The sequence below is a fragment of the Perca fluviatilis genome, chromosome 4, assembly GCF_010015445.1.
Source record: "Perca fluviatilis chromosome 4, GENO_Pfluv_1.0, whole genome shotgun sequence".
Taxonomy (NCBI): domain Eukaryota; kingdom Metazoa; phylum Chordata; class Actinopteri; order Perciformes; family Percidae; genus Perca; species Perca fluviatilis.
This window is the reverse complement of record NC_053115.1, coordinates 3,850,162-3,865,367: the sequence shown is the minus strand read 5'-3', so window position 1 is coordinate 3,865,367 and position 15,206 is coordinate 3,850,162. Positions and strand designations below refer to the sequence as shown.

General features: G+C 42.5%; 1 protein-coding gene across 2 annotated transcripts in view; it reads left to right on the top strand.

The window, feature by feature from the left end:
- The first annotated feature begins 2,940 nt into the window (after nucleotides 1–2,940).
- The window catches only part of cfap57 (cilia and flagella associated protein 57), a 30,320-nt gene continuing 18,054 nt past the window's right edge, over nucleotides 2,941–15,206 (top strand). The window contains exons 1-13 of one of the 2 annotated variants that reach the window (XM_039797014.1): nucleotides 2,941–3,288; nucleotides 4,332–4,645; nucleotides 5,231–5,490; nucleotides 6,244–6,433; nucleotides 6,523–6,675; nucleotides 7,522–7,661; nucleotides 8,268–8,433; nucleotides 9,126–9,239; nucleotides 9,364–9,576; nucleotides 10,486–10,659; nucleotides 11,120–11,281; nucleotides 12,258–12,413; nucleotides 13,327–13,420. In XM_039797014.1, the coding sequence (XP_039652948.1) occupies nucleotides 3,132–3,288; nucleotides 4,332–4,645; nucleotides 5,231–5,490; nucleotides 6,244–6,433; nucleotides 6,523–6,675; nucleotides 7,522–7,661; nucleotides 8,268–8,433; nucleotides 9,126–9,239; nucleotides 9,364–9,576; nucleotides 10,486–10,659; nucleotides 11,120–11,281; nucleotides 12,258–12,413; nucleotides 13,327–13,420 (2,293 nt within the window). In that variant the 5' untranslated portion in view covers nucleotides 2,941–3,131. The remainder of the gene's footprint in view (nucleotides 3,289–4,331; nucleotides 4,646–5,230; nucleotides 5,491–6,243; nucleotides 6,434–6,522; nucleotides 6,676–7,521; nucleotides 7,662–8,267; nucleotides 8,434–9,125; nucleotides 9,240–9,363; nucleotides 9,577–10,485; nucleotides 10,660–11,119; nucleotides 11,282–12,257; nucleotides 12,414–13,326; nucleotides 13,421–15,206) is intronic. The other variant, XM_039797013.1, reaches the window with a different exon arrangement.

Sequence of the window (15,206 nt, the reverse complement as noted above, 5' to 3'; positions counted from 1 at the left end):
TGAAAATAGGTATCAAGATAAGTAATGCTGTTTACGCCAGATTCCTACCCTACCATACGTTATGTAACTTAAAAATAATTACATTATTTGGCTCTTTTTAGCTGCCAGGAGTGAAAATGAGTAATGTGGTTTCAGAATGATGAAAACATTTGGAGAAGAATTAGGATCTAGGCTCTACAGGACGATTATTTTTCTCGACAACTATTTTGTTTTTCCCTCAATGCTGTACAGATTTTTAGGCATTCTTTTATCAAATGGCTTAAAAGAAAATAGTGCACATAGCTGCTGTGAATGGAGCATTCAGGGACCTCCCCCTAGGTTTGGGCTGAGCCCCGAATGTTTACAATGTCTGGCTCCGCCCCTGGATACTATGCTGTATCGATTTTTCCCTCACCCCTAGTCTTGCATTGCCAGACCTTCCTCCACAGCGCTGCGGAGGAGGGTCTGGCTAGTCCATGCATCAACAAAGACGGTGCAACAGAAAACTCCGATTGGACAGATAGTCTAGCTAGCTGTCTGGATTTACCCTGCAGAGATCTGAGGAGCAGTTAACCATAGTCCTCACAAATCCACCGGAGGTTAGAACGCCAACACAAAGGAAGAGGAAGGGGACAGACATCCATCCAACACCAGAACAATCCCGGATATGAACCGTCATCGATATAAACTACTGCTGCAGTATCTCAAACATCTGTACTTACACTTGCTATCCAGGGGAAACATCAGCTATATAGTATTTGCATTCAGGTACTCATCTGTCAGCGGTATATGCATCACATGAACTGGACCAATGAAAAACCCCTGCAAAATGTAAATGCTGAAAGCTTCTTCCAAAGCTTTTGACCATATCACACGGTCAGTTTTTCTTATATGTTATGTTATTTACAGTATATTTGCCATTAACCTGCTACACTTTTTGTCACAGAGGAGTGAGTGAGCATGGCTGACCTGCTGTTCCCAGCCCTGCCCACATTGATACTTTTTTCACAGAGGCATTTATTTGTTTTAAATTTCCAGGGTAGGCAGAGGCACCTCATCCAAAACTCTGGTGTTTAGTTACTTTTTAATATCATAGAGCCTTGCACATTCGGAAACATGAAATGTTTATCCATTATCATTCAATGGATGAGTTGTATTGTCAATTTTGTCTTGAAATTAGAGCCTCAGATGCAAAACCACTCACGGTTGTTATTGAATCATGCCATTAAAGCCTTTTAAGTATGCAGTCTGGATTGCTTTTTTTGTTTTATTATTATTTTTTGGGGGCTACTCCCTTTATTTCTGGTGACAGTGGACAGACAGGAAAAGTGGGAGAGAGATGGGGGATGACATGCAGCAAAGGGCCGCAGGTCAGACTCGAACCCGGACCACTGCAAAGGACTCAGCCTACATGGGGCGCCTACATTTTTTTTAAATGTATGCCTGTTAAAAGGAAATGTCTGACTCCCACTGCTGCCAACTCAAAAACCCTGATCCACATCCATGTAGCAGCCATTAGAAAACTACTCAGCATCAGAAACCTCAGGCTAAAATCTACTAAAATCACATTTAAATGGTAGATCACTTTCCAAAGTAATTTGTTTAAAATTATATTATTTAAAAAAAAAAAAGTACCTTTAATTTCTTATCATAGATACCGTACATTTCTTTTATGTACTGTACAGGCTGGGAATTTGTTTTAGTGATCATTTCAAGTTTCATTTTTCAGTTCTGAATTTTAATGTTGAGTTTGTGTTTTGCCTTTTATTAGATTAGATTAGATTAGATTCAACTGTATTGTCGTTGTGCAGTGTACAAGTACAAAGACAAAAAAAATGCAGAAAAGTGCAGTGTGATATACAAAGTAAAGACAGGTGGTGCATAGGCAGGACAATACATATATTGCAGTGTAATAAGAGCAGAATAAATATGGCTAAGTAATATGAACAATGTATGAACAACATGTACAGATATGTGCAATGTGGTAGCAGTGGCATTATACTAGTAGTAAGAATTTATGCATTTGTTGTTGAGTGTATTAAAGGCCCATCCAGGCACAGGCATTGCAAATTACTGTAGCTTATACGTGCTGTGGTGTGTACATATTGTCCCTATACAAATAAACATTAAAATAAATTAAAAACTCTAATTTTCTAAAGAATAAATGATGAATTCAAGCTTGAATTGCTAGACTGTACTGTGAACTCATTTAAAGACCTTCTAAAAGTTTAATTGACTTTATAGCAGAATTTGTAGATGTGCTGTCTATTTTAGTACCAACATATGATCATCTGTTATTCCTTATTGCCATTTAGGCTACATATGCTGTCCATACCTTGATCTTGCTCTAACATTACCTTATCTTGAATGTCCACATGAGTGATGTGCAGCTGTCCTCCATATATCACTCCTTCCACTGGCTTGAATACAAAAACAGCTGGTCACATTATGTAGGCCTACTACTTCTAATTGCACAAATCTACTGGACTCTATTGCCACTTATAGTAACTAGTATGGTTTTCAAATGAATGTAGTGGAGTAAAAAAGTACAATATTTCCCTCTGAAATATAATGTAGAAGTATAAAGTAGCAGTAGCCTATACTATGATAATTTATAATGATAATGATCGGGTAAAGTAGGCTAAGTAGGCTATCTTTATAAGTAGCCTAGCCTACGTGCTTGAGTAGCTACTTCACTAGAAAGAGCCATGGACAGAGCTCGTGCTATCAGTTAGTTGAGTTGCGTCGCTCGGCAAACCCCGAAATCCCGCGAGACAACAAGGGTCATTAAGAAAGAAGCGGGCTGCCTAAAGAAAGAAAGCAAATAACCATGGATGTATTGGCAAACAACAGTTTTGCCAGGTAATTGATGATACAGTTGTTGCAAAAAATGCATAAGAAACGGCAGTAGAGATAACTTCAAACGAGATCTCGCGGGATATCCTGGGTACTGGGTTGCTTAGCGACGGGACTCCAATCACACCAGCATACTGGTGCCTACCTGTCCCAGTGTGTTTTACTCAGTCGCGTTTGCTCTTTTCTGACTTTCAAAACTAAATTAATACCTGTTGGTTATATTGGTGGAAGTAGGCGTTATGCGTGGAGAGTCTTTATAGATTTAGATAAGTTTAAAGTCTGTAAACGACAACAGAATGACCAGCGTTGTTGCCCAGGCTCATTTCATCTTCGGTCTGCGGACAGGTGTGAGCAACAATCTGTGTTTCTTCGATGAGCAGACGGTGGTTTTCCCCTGCGGGAACAGCTGTGTGTGCTACAACTCCGTCCAGAGATGCCAGAGGTTCATACCAGGTAGGCTCAATGACCCGGAATGGCTGCTAATTGTTAGACTATATCGTCTTTGCAATTAGTGAGTTCCTGTTTGTGTTTTATCATGTGGTAGGCTAGCTAGGCCACTGGTTCTCAAACTGTTTTCAATAATGTACCCCTTTTGAATTGTTTCTTTAAGCCAAGTGCCCCCTGACCAGCGTGAGTCATTTTAGTAGAAAAAAAGTCTTTATAAAGAGGAACGATACAGCGATGTAAGCGATAGATTTACTACACAACACAACAGCCTTGTACCTGGAAAACATTTAAAGGCTGATGAGAAAAAGAGACGAAAACTCACATAACTTCGAAAAAAGCGAGAAACTTGTAAAAAGTAGAAGGAAGGAAGGCAAGAATAAGTCCAAAGAAGGCGACACAAATGTCACATTTTTGGTAGGGAAAAAAAAAAGTCTACACAAAGAGGAACAATGTTCTGGACAACAGCCTTGTAACTATTAAACCATTTGTTAAATATCTCACGTACCCCCTGCAGTCCTCCAGAGTACCCCTAGGGGTAAACCTACCTTTTTAGCCAGGCCTTCTATTAAACAACTTATTAACCCATTTTCTTTATATTTATACTTATGGTCTATTTCTTTATTTATTTACATGTAGTCTGTTTGTTTTAGTTGGTTTTATTAGTTGGTTTTATTTTACATATGTATCTGTTTTTTATAGATGTTTTTTAACAATCTACAGTTTATGTACTTATTAGCCACTGTGTAGAGCTTATATATATATATATATATATATATATATTGTATGTATTGTATGGGGGGATATTGTATGAAGCACTTTGCGCTACATTTGCATGTATGAAAAGTGCTATATAGTGGCTGGTTAGCTCACTTGGTAGAACGGGTGCACATGTGCAGAGGTTTATTCCTCTATGCAAAAGGTCCAGATTTCGACTCCGACATGTGACAGTTTTCCTGCATGCCTCCCCCCTCTCTCCCCTTTCCTATCCAATAAAGGCAGAAAAAATATAGATAATTTATCTGATTGATTGATTGCTGTTGTCTCTACAGGCTCAGAGAAAAGCCAGGGCATGCGTGCTCTGGCCATCAGTGCCAACCGGCGTTACCTGGCAGTGTCAGAGTGTGGTGAGAAGGCCACCATCACAGTGTTCGACCTGCAGCACGAGCAGGGCAGGAAGAGAAAAGTTCTGACTGCAGGAGACATGCCTGTTGAAGAGTTTGTATGCATGGCTTTCTCCCCTGATTCCAAGTACCTGATAGGCCAAACAGGTGGCCCAGAGTGGATGCTGATCTTCTGGCTTTGGGAAAAACAGAAAGTCCTGGCAACAGTGAAGACCGGTAACTCAAACAATTCTGTTACCCAGGTGAGTCATTCATGCTGTTAGAAATGCAGCCACAGCTCTTGTGTGTGCAGGCATGCGTACTCTGAGCATGTATTCATACGATAATCGATACACTGGGGCCAAATAATGATATTTTAATGAATAAAGGGGTGGCGCTTAACACATGAATGAGGGAGACTTGAACAGAAGTTAACCAGCCAAAAAGGAAGAGGTTTTCAACAGGAGGCAGACAGCAGTTTGAGGAAAATACCCGATGCCCCAGCCACGTTTAAGTCCAAAGTCTGGACCCAGAGTTGCTCAATAGTTGGGTCATTTAATTTACAGACTGAAAAACTTGCTGCAGAATTGTGCTGTTTTCTAACCGTTTGGACTTGCAGTGAATAAAGAGAGAAAACCTGCACTTAATCTTTTCACAGGCGTTGTGTTCATAGTTCGACTGATATCGTGATGTATCATTATAGGATTGCCTGGCTATATATTGCAGAATTGCTGTGTCGTGATGTGATCGGTATCGTTAGCCATCTATTGTTTATCGTATCGTGAGCCATTTAGTGTGTATCGTATGGTGAGGTTCCCATGTGATACCCACCCCCGATGTCCCATCAGGTCAGCTTCAACCCTTACAACAACATGCAGCTCTGTGTGAGTGGAACCGGTGTGTTCAAGCTGTTCCGCTACTCAGAGGGAGCCCTGAAACAGAGCAGCTTCCCAAAAGTGGAGTCCATCAACTTCCTGTGTCATACCTGGATGACGGAGGAGCGGGTGATCGCTGGAACGGACACAGGCAGGCTGCTGGTGTTTGAGTCTGGAGACCTGCGAAGAGAGATTAACATGACTTCTAAGGCTGTGCAGGAGCAGTCTGACAGGTCAGAAGTTGGACCACATTAATAATAATGTGTTAACATAGTTTTTTTCACAGATTGGGTTATAAAGGTACACATACATGTAGCCAAATGCATTCAAGGGAGCAGTGGTCAGCCATTTACAGCGCCCAGGGACCAATTCCAGATCTGCCTTGATCAAGGGCACTGACTGGAGAACCTACTACATGTTTTTAGATGGTGGGGGAAACCGGAGCACCCAGAGGAAACCCACGCAAACATGGGGAGAACATGCAAACTCCACACAGAAAGGCCCGGTGGTAACCATTGGGCCACCATGCTGCCATATAGACTTATAGGTCACATGCAGGATAGGCTAAGTTAAGTCTAAATTTGTAAGTATGTAATTGATAGATTACATTGTGTATATTCTCAACAAATCCTACCGAAACGACCCTCAACAAATCCTACCGAAACGACCCTCAACAAATCCTACCAAAACACCAACAATGAGTTGATCCTGCTAACAAACAAAGGTGGTGATTTAATTACTCTTAACTCGGACTCAAGTTCATCCAAGGTTCATGTTTTTTATTACCAGATCCACAACAACAGAAGAAGTTGTCGTTACTGAAATTCGTGGCTCCCTCCAACAATGCTTGTTACATTTGTAAAAAACAGAAAATCTAATTCAAATAAAGTGATGTTTTTTTTAATCCACTGATGAAAATCGTGAGATGTAGCTGAAAGCACCCTTGACTGATTTGTTAGTTTTTGCTGAATCTCCCTGTCTTTCAGTAATTCACTGTACAGACAAGTGGAGATGAAGAAGATCATAGACACTGATGTGGATGGAGGTCCCAATGTGCTTCGCATCACAGCCATTCTGTCCTACTCCAAGGGCTTTGCGTGCTCTTTGGGGTCCGGCACCGTCTGCCTTTTTGAAAAGAACGACGAGGACAGTTATAGAAGAAGCAAGGAGATACGGGTAAATGTTCATGCAGGTAACAGTGGTACTGTAGGCTCTGTGTATGTTTCTGAGTGAGCATATATACAGTATGTATTACTTTCTGTCAGATCCCACCAGACCCATACAGCAATGAGCTGCCCCCGGCTGAATGCCAGGACATTGACACCATGTGCATCAGTCCAGCAGAGGAGACTCTGGCCATCAGCACAGACAGAGGACAGCTGTACAGCTTCAGTCTATCCTCTTTGGAGATCCACAAGGTACGGTCACCTCTACCAGCAGCACTACCACTGACACTGCTTAAACCAACAGTAGCACCGTGGTTTGTTAACACAGAACCATCTGTGAAGCCCTCATTGGAATCTGTTAGGGAAAGGGCAGGCACTTTCGAGAAAACTACCTGGCAGGTGATTGGATGAACCATCCGTCTATCATGTCCGCCATGGTTGTTTTGAACAAACAGTCACGGCCGTCACGCACACCTAAACCACGCTCGTAGCTGCCAGTAGCTCCCTTTCTGGACGCTGATTGGTGCGGTCTGCTACTGTTCGGACACAAACGCATTACTTGAAGCCTGAAAAGATGGATTTTCGTGTGATAAGTGATCCTGCGATTCTCGTGTGATCTTGTGATATCGCGAGAATCCCGCTGCCGTGCAAGGTAACAGATGTGGAGGGCTCTAGCAAAATACTGAAGGTTGTCATGTGCCAGCATGCTAGCATGTGCCGCACGTGCCAGATTTACCAACCCTCTCGTTCCAACTGTGTTTCTTTTTATAAATTCATGGGGAAAGTCTGTTTGTGTCGCATTTATAGAGCCAGTGCTGTGTATGAACAGTTTTTTCAGCGCACACACAGAACGGACATCCACTCTGACCTGTGAGGAGATATTCGCTGAGTTTGAACACAGAGTCCACCTTTAAGTCTTTCTTTTATGCCAGTCTGTTCCTTCTTCTCCTTACATTGCTTCCTTGGCACATTCTTCTTCCCGTTGTCTTCATCCACCTTCCTTCCTCCTTTCCCTCATGTTTTACACACCAAAGCAACTTACCCTTGGCTTTAGATCCTTAGGTTGACCCTATCAACCTTTGTAACTTTATCCATCAGGAGGAACACATCCATTTTGAGTTCCTATCGCAGCCCTTCCACTCTAAGTCCATCACTGGCTTGTCCGTCTGCATCCGAAAGCCCCTGGTAGCCACCAGCTCTCTGGACCACTCTGTCCGCATCTGGAACTATGACACAAAGTAAGAGACAAAATCACACCCAAGTCCTTGGCTGTTTTGTTTATGTCCGGTGATGTATTTACCTAATTTCTCCGTAGTCTTAGGCATCATTTTTATGAGTCATACAAATAAATAAGCTCTTACCAGTGTATCGCTGTGTACTTCATCCACAGTAATCCCAGCAATCGGTCCCAGTTAGAGAGTAAATGCCGTAAACAGATTCTTTGTAAATCTTTACAATCATTCCCTGAAAGAACCAAGCATGCCTGCCTTGTTGCAAGATCCAAAATTTCTTCAAAGCTTGCCATTTTCAGCGTGTAGCTAGCTAGCTTGAAGTTTGTTGTTGTTTCCCGAAGAGAACGGAGTTAGACAACGGCAACACATATCACAGTGCCGGATGTTCCAGCGATTATCGTGGAAATGATCAAACTAGGCACAGGGGCATCCCTGAAGGAGGAAAATAAGGAATCATTTCACAGTTCTGACCTGGAAGGGGGCAGGTGCGGTCCCGCTTGTAGAGGCCCTAAAAATCAAGGAACCTACATGGCAGTTATCACAGCCTAAGTATGGCATGCTAAGGATTTGCTACTGTGTCCATCTGTGCCTCTCTCTGTAAATTGTTACTAGAGTGTTGGAGCTGTACAAGGAGTTCCAGGAGGAGGCATACAGCGTGGCTCTGCACCCCACTGGCCTCTTCATCCTGGTGGGCTTTTCAGACAAACTCAGGCTGATGAACCTGCTTATCGACGACATCCGCACCTTCAAGGAGTTCACTGTGCGCGGCTGCAGGGAGGTTCGTTATATTTGTGTGTTGATTTGTTTTTTAGATACATTTTTTATGAGCACCATTTATCATTCAGACATACGGAACAAATTCCACAATATGTGCCAGGTAATATTGGATGGTGCACAGAACAGAGAAACACAAAATTAACAAGAACAAAAACCCACCTTGCCTAGTCGCTCTCCTCTAGTTCTTGTGGTGTTGAAGTCATTAGTTTGATATTTGTGCTGCTGTGCTTTTCCATAAGCTCATAGTTCATGGTTTGGCTTTGTTAATCCTTGCTGTAGAGAACTCCAGCATAACTATGTCCAGAAAATACACCACCCACTGTTTTATACAAAGCGAATGGGAGGGGTGTCAGCGTTGAGCTATAATTTTCTTAGTTGCAGTTGAGCCGGCTAGCCAAATTTTCTTCTGTCTCTCGAGCAGGTGTAATTTAGAGTCATCATTAAGTAACAAAACAACCGGTCAGTAGGAATTAGATATCCTATCACATCAGATAGTATTGATGTTGTTTTATGCCAGAACTCATGCACCTGTTCACACACCCAGACCATATGCAGGAAGTTTCCAGTTTGTTCAGGTTGACAGAACGTACAATAGGGAGTGGGAATGGCTTTTTGCATTTGTGTTGATTGATGACTTAATGCACTTTTCAGCTCTTACCATTTTTTTTTTCACTTTCTCTCTCCACACCTTAGTGTGCTTTTAGCCACGGTGGCCACATGTTTGCAGCTGTCAATGGAAATGTCATCCACATCTACTCCGTCACCTATTTTGAGAACATCCTCAATCTGAAGGGCCACAATGGAAAGGTGAGTCAGGCACGAGAGTGTGTAATACAGCATGTGAAATAACAACAAGGTGTTTCTGGTCAGCCCAAAAGTCAGCTTTAAACATGCCTCTCCAAAAGGCTATAGTTACAAACTTTTTGTGCAGATACGAGGCATTGAATGGAGCCTGGACGACAGCCGGCTTGTGTCATGCGGGATGGATGGCGCGGTGTACGAGTGGAACACGCAGACTGGCAAACGTGAATCTGAGAGTGTCCTCAAGTCTTGTAGCTACACAGATGTTGCCTTCTCTTCAGACTGCAAGACCATCCTGGCTGTGGGAACAGACCTCACACTGAAGGAGATCCAAGATTGTCAGGTCAGTAATAGTGTTGCATTGCCAGACCTTGCTCCACAGCGCTGCAAAGGAGGGTCTTCCTAGTCCACACAGCATTCTAGGATGGGAGAAAAACGTGCTCTGATGTATTGGTATTTCTTTAAAGGAACAAGCCGACTTATTGGGACTTTAGCTTATTCACAGTATCCCCCAGAGTTAGATAAGTCCATACATACCCTTCTCATCTCCGTGCGTGTTGTAACTCTGTCTGACGCACCCACCACTAGCCTAGCTAGATCCTGGGGGTAACCGGCTCCATCTAGCCTAGCTTAGCACAGATCTTGGAGGTAACCGGCTACATCTAGCCTACTGCTCCCAATAAGTGACAAAATAACGCCAACATTTTCCTATTTACATGTTGTGATTTGTATAGTCACAGCATGAACAAATGACAAGGTCACATGAGACACAGACATCTTCTAACCGTATACAAACTGGGAACTATATTCTCAGAAAGGCGAAGCTGCTCTGGGCTTCTCAGGTGCCGCAAGCATATCACTCCGCCCAAGTAGCAAAAAAGTCATAGTATACTATGTCAAAAAAAGTGGTTAAAAAGTCATAGTATAGTATGTCCAAAAAACTGATAAAAAAGTCGTAGTATAGTATGTCATAAAAAAGTCATGGTAAAGTATGGCGAAAAAAAATAGTATAGAATGTTAAACAAAATCTTAGTATAGCATATTGAAAAAAACTTCAAGGAAAGGACCAGCCCGGACTGGGAGCACACCTGTGGAAATGTATCCATTGCTCTTAAGCCGAAAGAAGCAAGGGATTTACTGTATTATAAAGGCCAAGACCTTCTTCTTGCATATTCCTCTGCACAAAATATTAAATATGTAAAATAATTAATTATTGTTGTCCTCCCAATTGAGTATTTTATTGGTTCCACAGGTCCTGAGGGAGGTTCCTGCTGATGAGGTAGCACACACTGCTGTGGCAGTGTCCCACTCTGGTAGGGTTGTCTTCACCGGGACGTCCAGTGGAACCATCCGAGCCATTAAATACCCGTTGCCTATCCAGAAGGAATGGATCATGTACCAGGCTCACTGTGGCCCCATCACCAAGGTTGGTTTTTAGAGCATAGAATACTATGCTATTCAAATAATAATTGTTGGCATGATTTTATAAATCATGTTTTAATGTTAAACATACATGTGGCACAGTGAAACAGTGAATGACTACATTACCTATAGTCCAGTGAGCCTATTGTCAATGTTTTTTCACAAAGAGGCTGATTTATGTTTGCTAATAATATGTTGGATTCATGTTAAGACCTTTTAAAATTAAGTGGTGGCAGGTGGCCCTCCTGTAGTAACTCTGAGGACCCCCAAGGGGTCCCATACCCTCTGTTGAAGATCTCTAGTCTAAACTGTTGATGCACACTGTGCACACACTAAACTGACAGAAAGGCAGAAATCCATCCCCTTTGAATGTTATTTGAATATTTTGCGATTGAGAAATGATCTCTCATTGTATAGCTGAAAAATAAAGTCTGACTAACTGGCTAAACTTTGTGTGTCCTTAGATGGTGATCACGTTTGACGATCAGTTCCTGTTCACAGTGTCTGAAGATGGCTGCCTGCTGATGTGGAAGGTCATCGATAAGGATGGCCGAGGACTGAAGAGCAGCAGGCAGATCATCCACACCGAAGAGATCCTCGTCACCAAGTCAGACCTGGAGGAGAAGGTGGGTGTGTGTGTCTGTGTGTGTGTGTTATTATCAATGAGGAGTCCAGTGAGGTGTACATTTTGGAGGTAGGCTGCACCTTTGATTCCAGCATGGAGGAGGCTTTCTACATCAAGGTAGTTAAATACCAACCACTCCTAAACACCATCTCAGAGCTGGGCTATAGGTGCAGACTACTCGTTTTCATATTTGGTAGCCTAGGATACACACACAGGTTGGTAGCCAGAGGGCTGCAACAACTTGGGATGGCCAAAAAGAAACAGCTAAACAGCTTGCAAAGTACTGTGCCATATCTGCTATTATTGGCAGCCATTATATGGCGGATACATTGGTACTTCTACCCTTAAGAACTGCGTATTGTGCTTATTACGTGATATTGTGAAGACCTGCTGCTTGCCACTGGTCCATGAGTTTGCTTATTGTACTGCATCCGTAATATTTGTGTCCCGGTACCATTTTCTTCATGTGGACATAAATAAATGGTTAAAATGTGTGTTTGGTGTGTTTGTTTGGTAAATATATACTCTAAAACAAAGAACCAGTAACTTTAGCGTTTAAGATGAAGGAAGTACTTATCTATATTAAACCATAGACATAAATATCCATAACCAAATAGCCATATAACGTCACTTTACCTTTACCTCGTCCTGACCACAGGCGAAGGTTAGCAAGCCATATTTTTCAGATAATTTTTTTTACATTTTCCCCCCTTATGAACGATTACTTTGGGTTCTGTGTAGAAACTCTGCACGGTATCTCTTTGAACAACCAAAAACAACGCAAACCTTTGGCCTTTTTGTGTTGCTATGTAACGTTAAAACAAGTATTTCCTGACGCCCATTTGGTCTTCGCTCCGCCGATATGAACGGATGTAACGTCACACGCAAACAACCTTTTGGTTGTTATAGTTATAGTAACATATAGGGACATTCAAAGCAAGTATCCAATCCAGTGTTCCTGTGTGTCTGTGTTGCAGACGCAGAACATGCTGGAGCTAAAGATGCGTCTGGAGGAGCTGCAGATGGAGAACGAGTACCAGCTCCGCCTGAAGGACATGAGCTACAACGAGAAGATGAAGGAGCTTTCTGACAAGTTCACCCAGCAAATAGAATCTCTGAAAACAACGCAACAGGTCTGCTGGTCACCTACCAGACAGCTCTACTCCAAATATACTCCGCACCGCTACAGTTTAGGGTCAAAATGTTTATCAGAAACCAACAATGCCTGTATGTAATTACTATGAATATTAACATTAATCCAATACTTTCTACAGGGTTTACGCAGGGTCTTAAAAAGTCTAAAATTTCAAAATCTAAATTTTAGGCCTTAGGCCGGCTATACACCGACGCCTATTTTTCACGCCACACGCAAGCGTGTTGGAAGCGTTTCCAGGCAAAATAGAATACAAAAACATGTTTATATGTCATTTTGACACGAATACATATTAATAAATGACATTTTGATGTTTGACAGTCTCTAGGTTTTTACATAAATGCAGATATAAATGTAATTGAACATAACAAATAAAAAAATAACAATTATTGATTTTTCAAATGTCAATACAGAACGAAATATTCTGTATTTTGCCGTCAATACTGCCGACGTTGTCTTTGCTGTAATCAAATCAGTATATGTTAATGTTTATCTTTATGGGAAACATACATGTGTCCAGACAAGGCTAGCAGCAGCAGCGCCGCGTCAGACACGTTTCTGGTGTGTAAAGACATAGAAAACGCCACACAGCCGCCATGCAGCTGACACCCAACAGAAACGCCACGCTCATAATTTTCCTATGTCAATGTAACGCTTTTTTTATGTCATGATAGAGGCTAGGTCTTAAATTTCATTCATAATGGTCTTAAAAAGTATTGGTGAAACCTGTAGAAACCCTGTTTCTAGTGGTATGTTCAAAAAGAATTAAGAAAATAATGTTGAAAAACTATTTGCATGCCTCTATTGTCAGCGCAAAGGTCGCTTTATCTTCGGAATGGATTGTGTGACGTATGGCCCCCGTTCTCTATTTATAACATGCTCTGTATCTACAGATCATGAAGACAGAGATGGAAAAGCAGGAACGTGAGCACCAGAAGAGTTCTGCAGAGCTCACTGTGAAAAACTCCAAAGAGATGAAGGATTTAGGTGAGAAGAGGACTGGATCCGTGTCAGCACAATCCAGGGACATTGTAACCGTGTTTTGTAGTTGTGTAGATGTAGCCTAAGGTTTTGGTAATGTTTTGGTTTAAAAAGGAATATCTTTTGCTACGTTTACGCGTCGCGTCCATAGTACCCCGGCGTTTCTGAGCCCCTAATGGCGCTGACACACCAACCCAATAATCGTCCGTCAGACAGTCTGGCGAAGTCGGTGACTCGAGTCTGTTCGGTGTGTTCCGTGCATAGACAGTATATAATACACCAATAGACCCCGTTGCTCTGGACGGAGACCAGTGAAGGCTATTAGAAGCACTTTTCCGGTGATGGCCAGCTTTACTGCACAGCCTCCAACTGACGGAGACAACGTAAATGTGACGTGAGCAACCTGTCTGAAAGTGTGAAGTCTTCTGGTAGCTGTGCCAAGAGAAATCTCAATCATTCCCAATCTTACAGAGACGGACAGCGTAGGTATATGTAAGGAGATAACATAGGCACAGGCTAATTACTGATCACTAACATGCTAGTTAACATTAGTCATTAAACCTAAACAGATAATGGAAGTCCAAACTGCCTGTGAGCTTCTCCTGTACTATACGGTAATTCCTCTACTGTGTGACAGTAAGTCTCGTGGTTATGACCCAATCGTTAGCCTATTTTTATAAAAGCGTCTGCTACGGAGCCATAACGTGAGGTACAAGGTAATGGAGCCTTTTATACATTGTCGTGTTTCTTTAGAAATAAACAACGGACAAATAGAGTCTTTAAACGCTTCTGATGTAAAGTTATTCCCTGTCAAAGTGACGTCAGAATGAATGGGAGTCAATGGGATGCTAACGGGAGGTGATACCTTTGTAGCAACAAAATGGCGCCATCGGAGGTTCGAGTTCTGAAGCGAAGCTTACCCCCTTGGTTCCGTGCTGTCGTCAGTCAGAGGAGCCGTCAGCCTTCAGTTTGGCCGACCTGACTTGCTGGGTCGGAGGGCGGGCAATCGGACTCAATGACCAATCTGATTGGTGGAGCGCTAACCCGGAAATGATGAGCGTGACTAGAGTCTCTCAAAATCTGATGAAAATCTTTTAAACTGACCTTTCTTGATCTGAAATGAAGACAGATTCAGCAAATGCACGGCCTATTTCTCTCTTCAAATGTTTTCAGAAACATGTTTCGGTGAACTATTTTAGTCCAATATGAGATCGGATTCTGAACAAAGCCGCCATTATGCCCGGTTGAAAAATCAATCAGCAGCCGGTTTGAAATTTTTTGGGGCGAGAATACAGATTAGCGCCGCCTGCTGTTACGGAGACGTATTACGTCTCGCGCACTCACAGAACGTACGCTCAAGTCGGCGTCGCTTCGGTGTGTTCTGAGGCACTTTTTGGACCTCGGGGAGACTGATCAGTCCGACTGGCTTTTCTGCCGGGGCAGGGGGCTTTGAAACAGATATTTGGAAACACTGCTGCCCCCGTTTTGGTTTGAAAACTCCGGGGTTGCTTTGTAGTCTGGATGGGCACAAACGGAAACATTTGGAAAAGACACCGTATCTGTCAGTCTTATCGGTTAGGTAGCTTACAGACCTTTCAGTAACAGTTCCACCTCGTCGTCGGCCCGAGCAAATAAATCCCTGCTCTTACTTTTCTCCATTGTTGTTCTTTCTCCAAAGTATTTTCTGTATTTTAAATGTATATATCCATGATTTTCAACCGCAGAGTAACGTCAGACAATCAGCTTCCTGTTTACACAGACACGCGCACATGCCCAGTGTGTGTGAATGGTC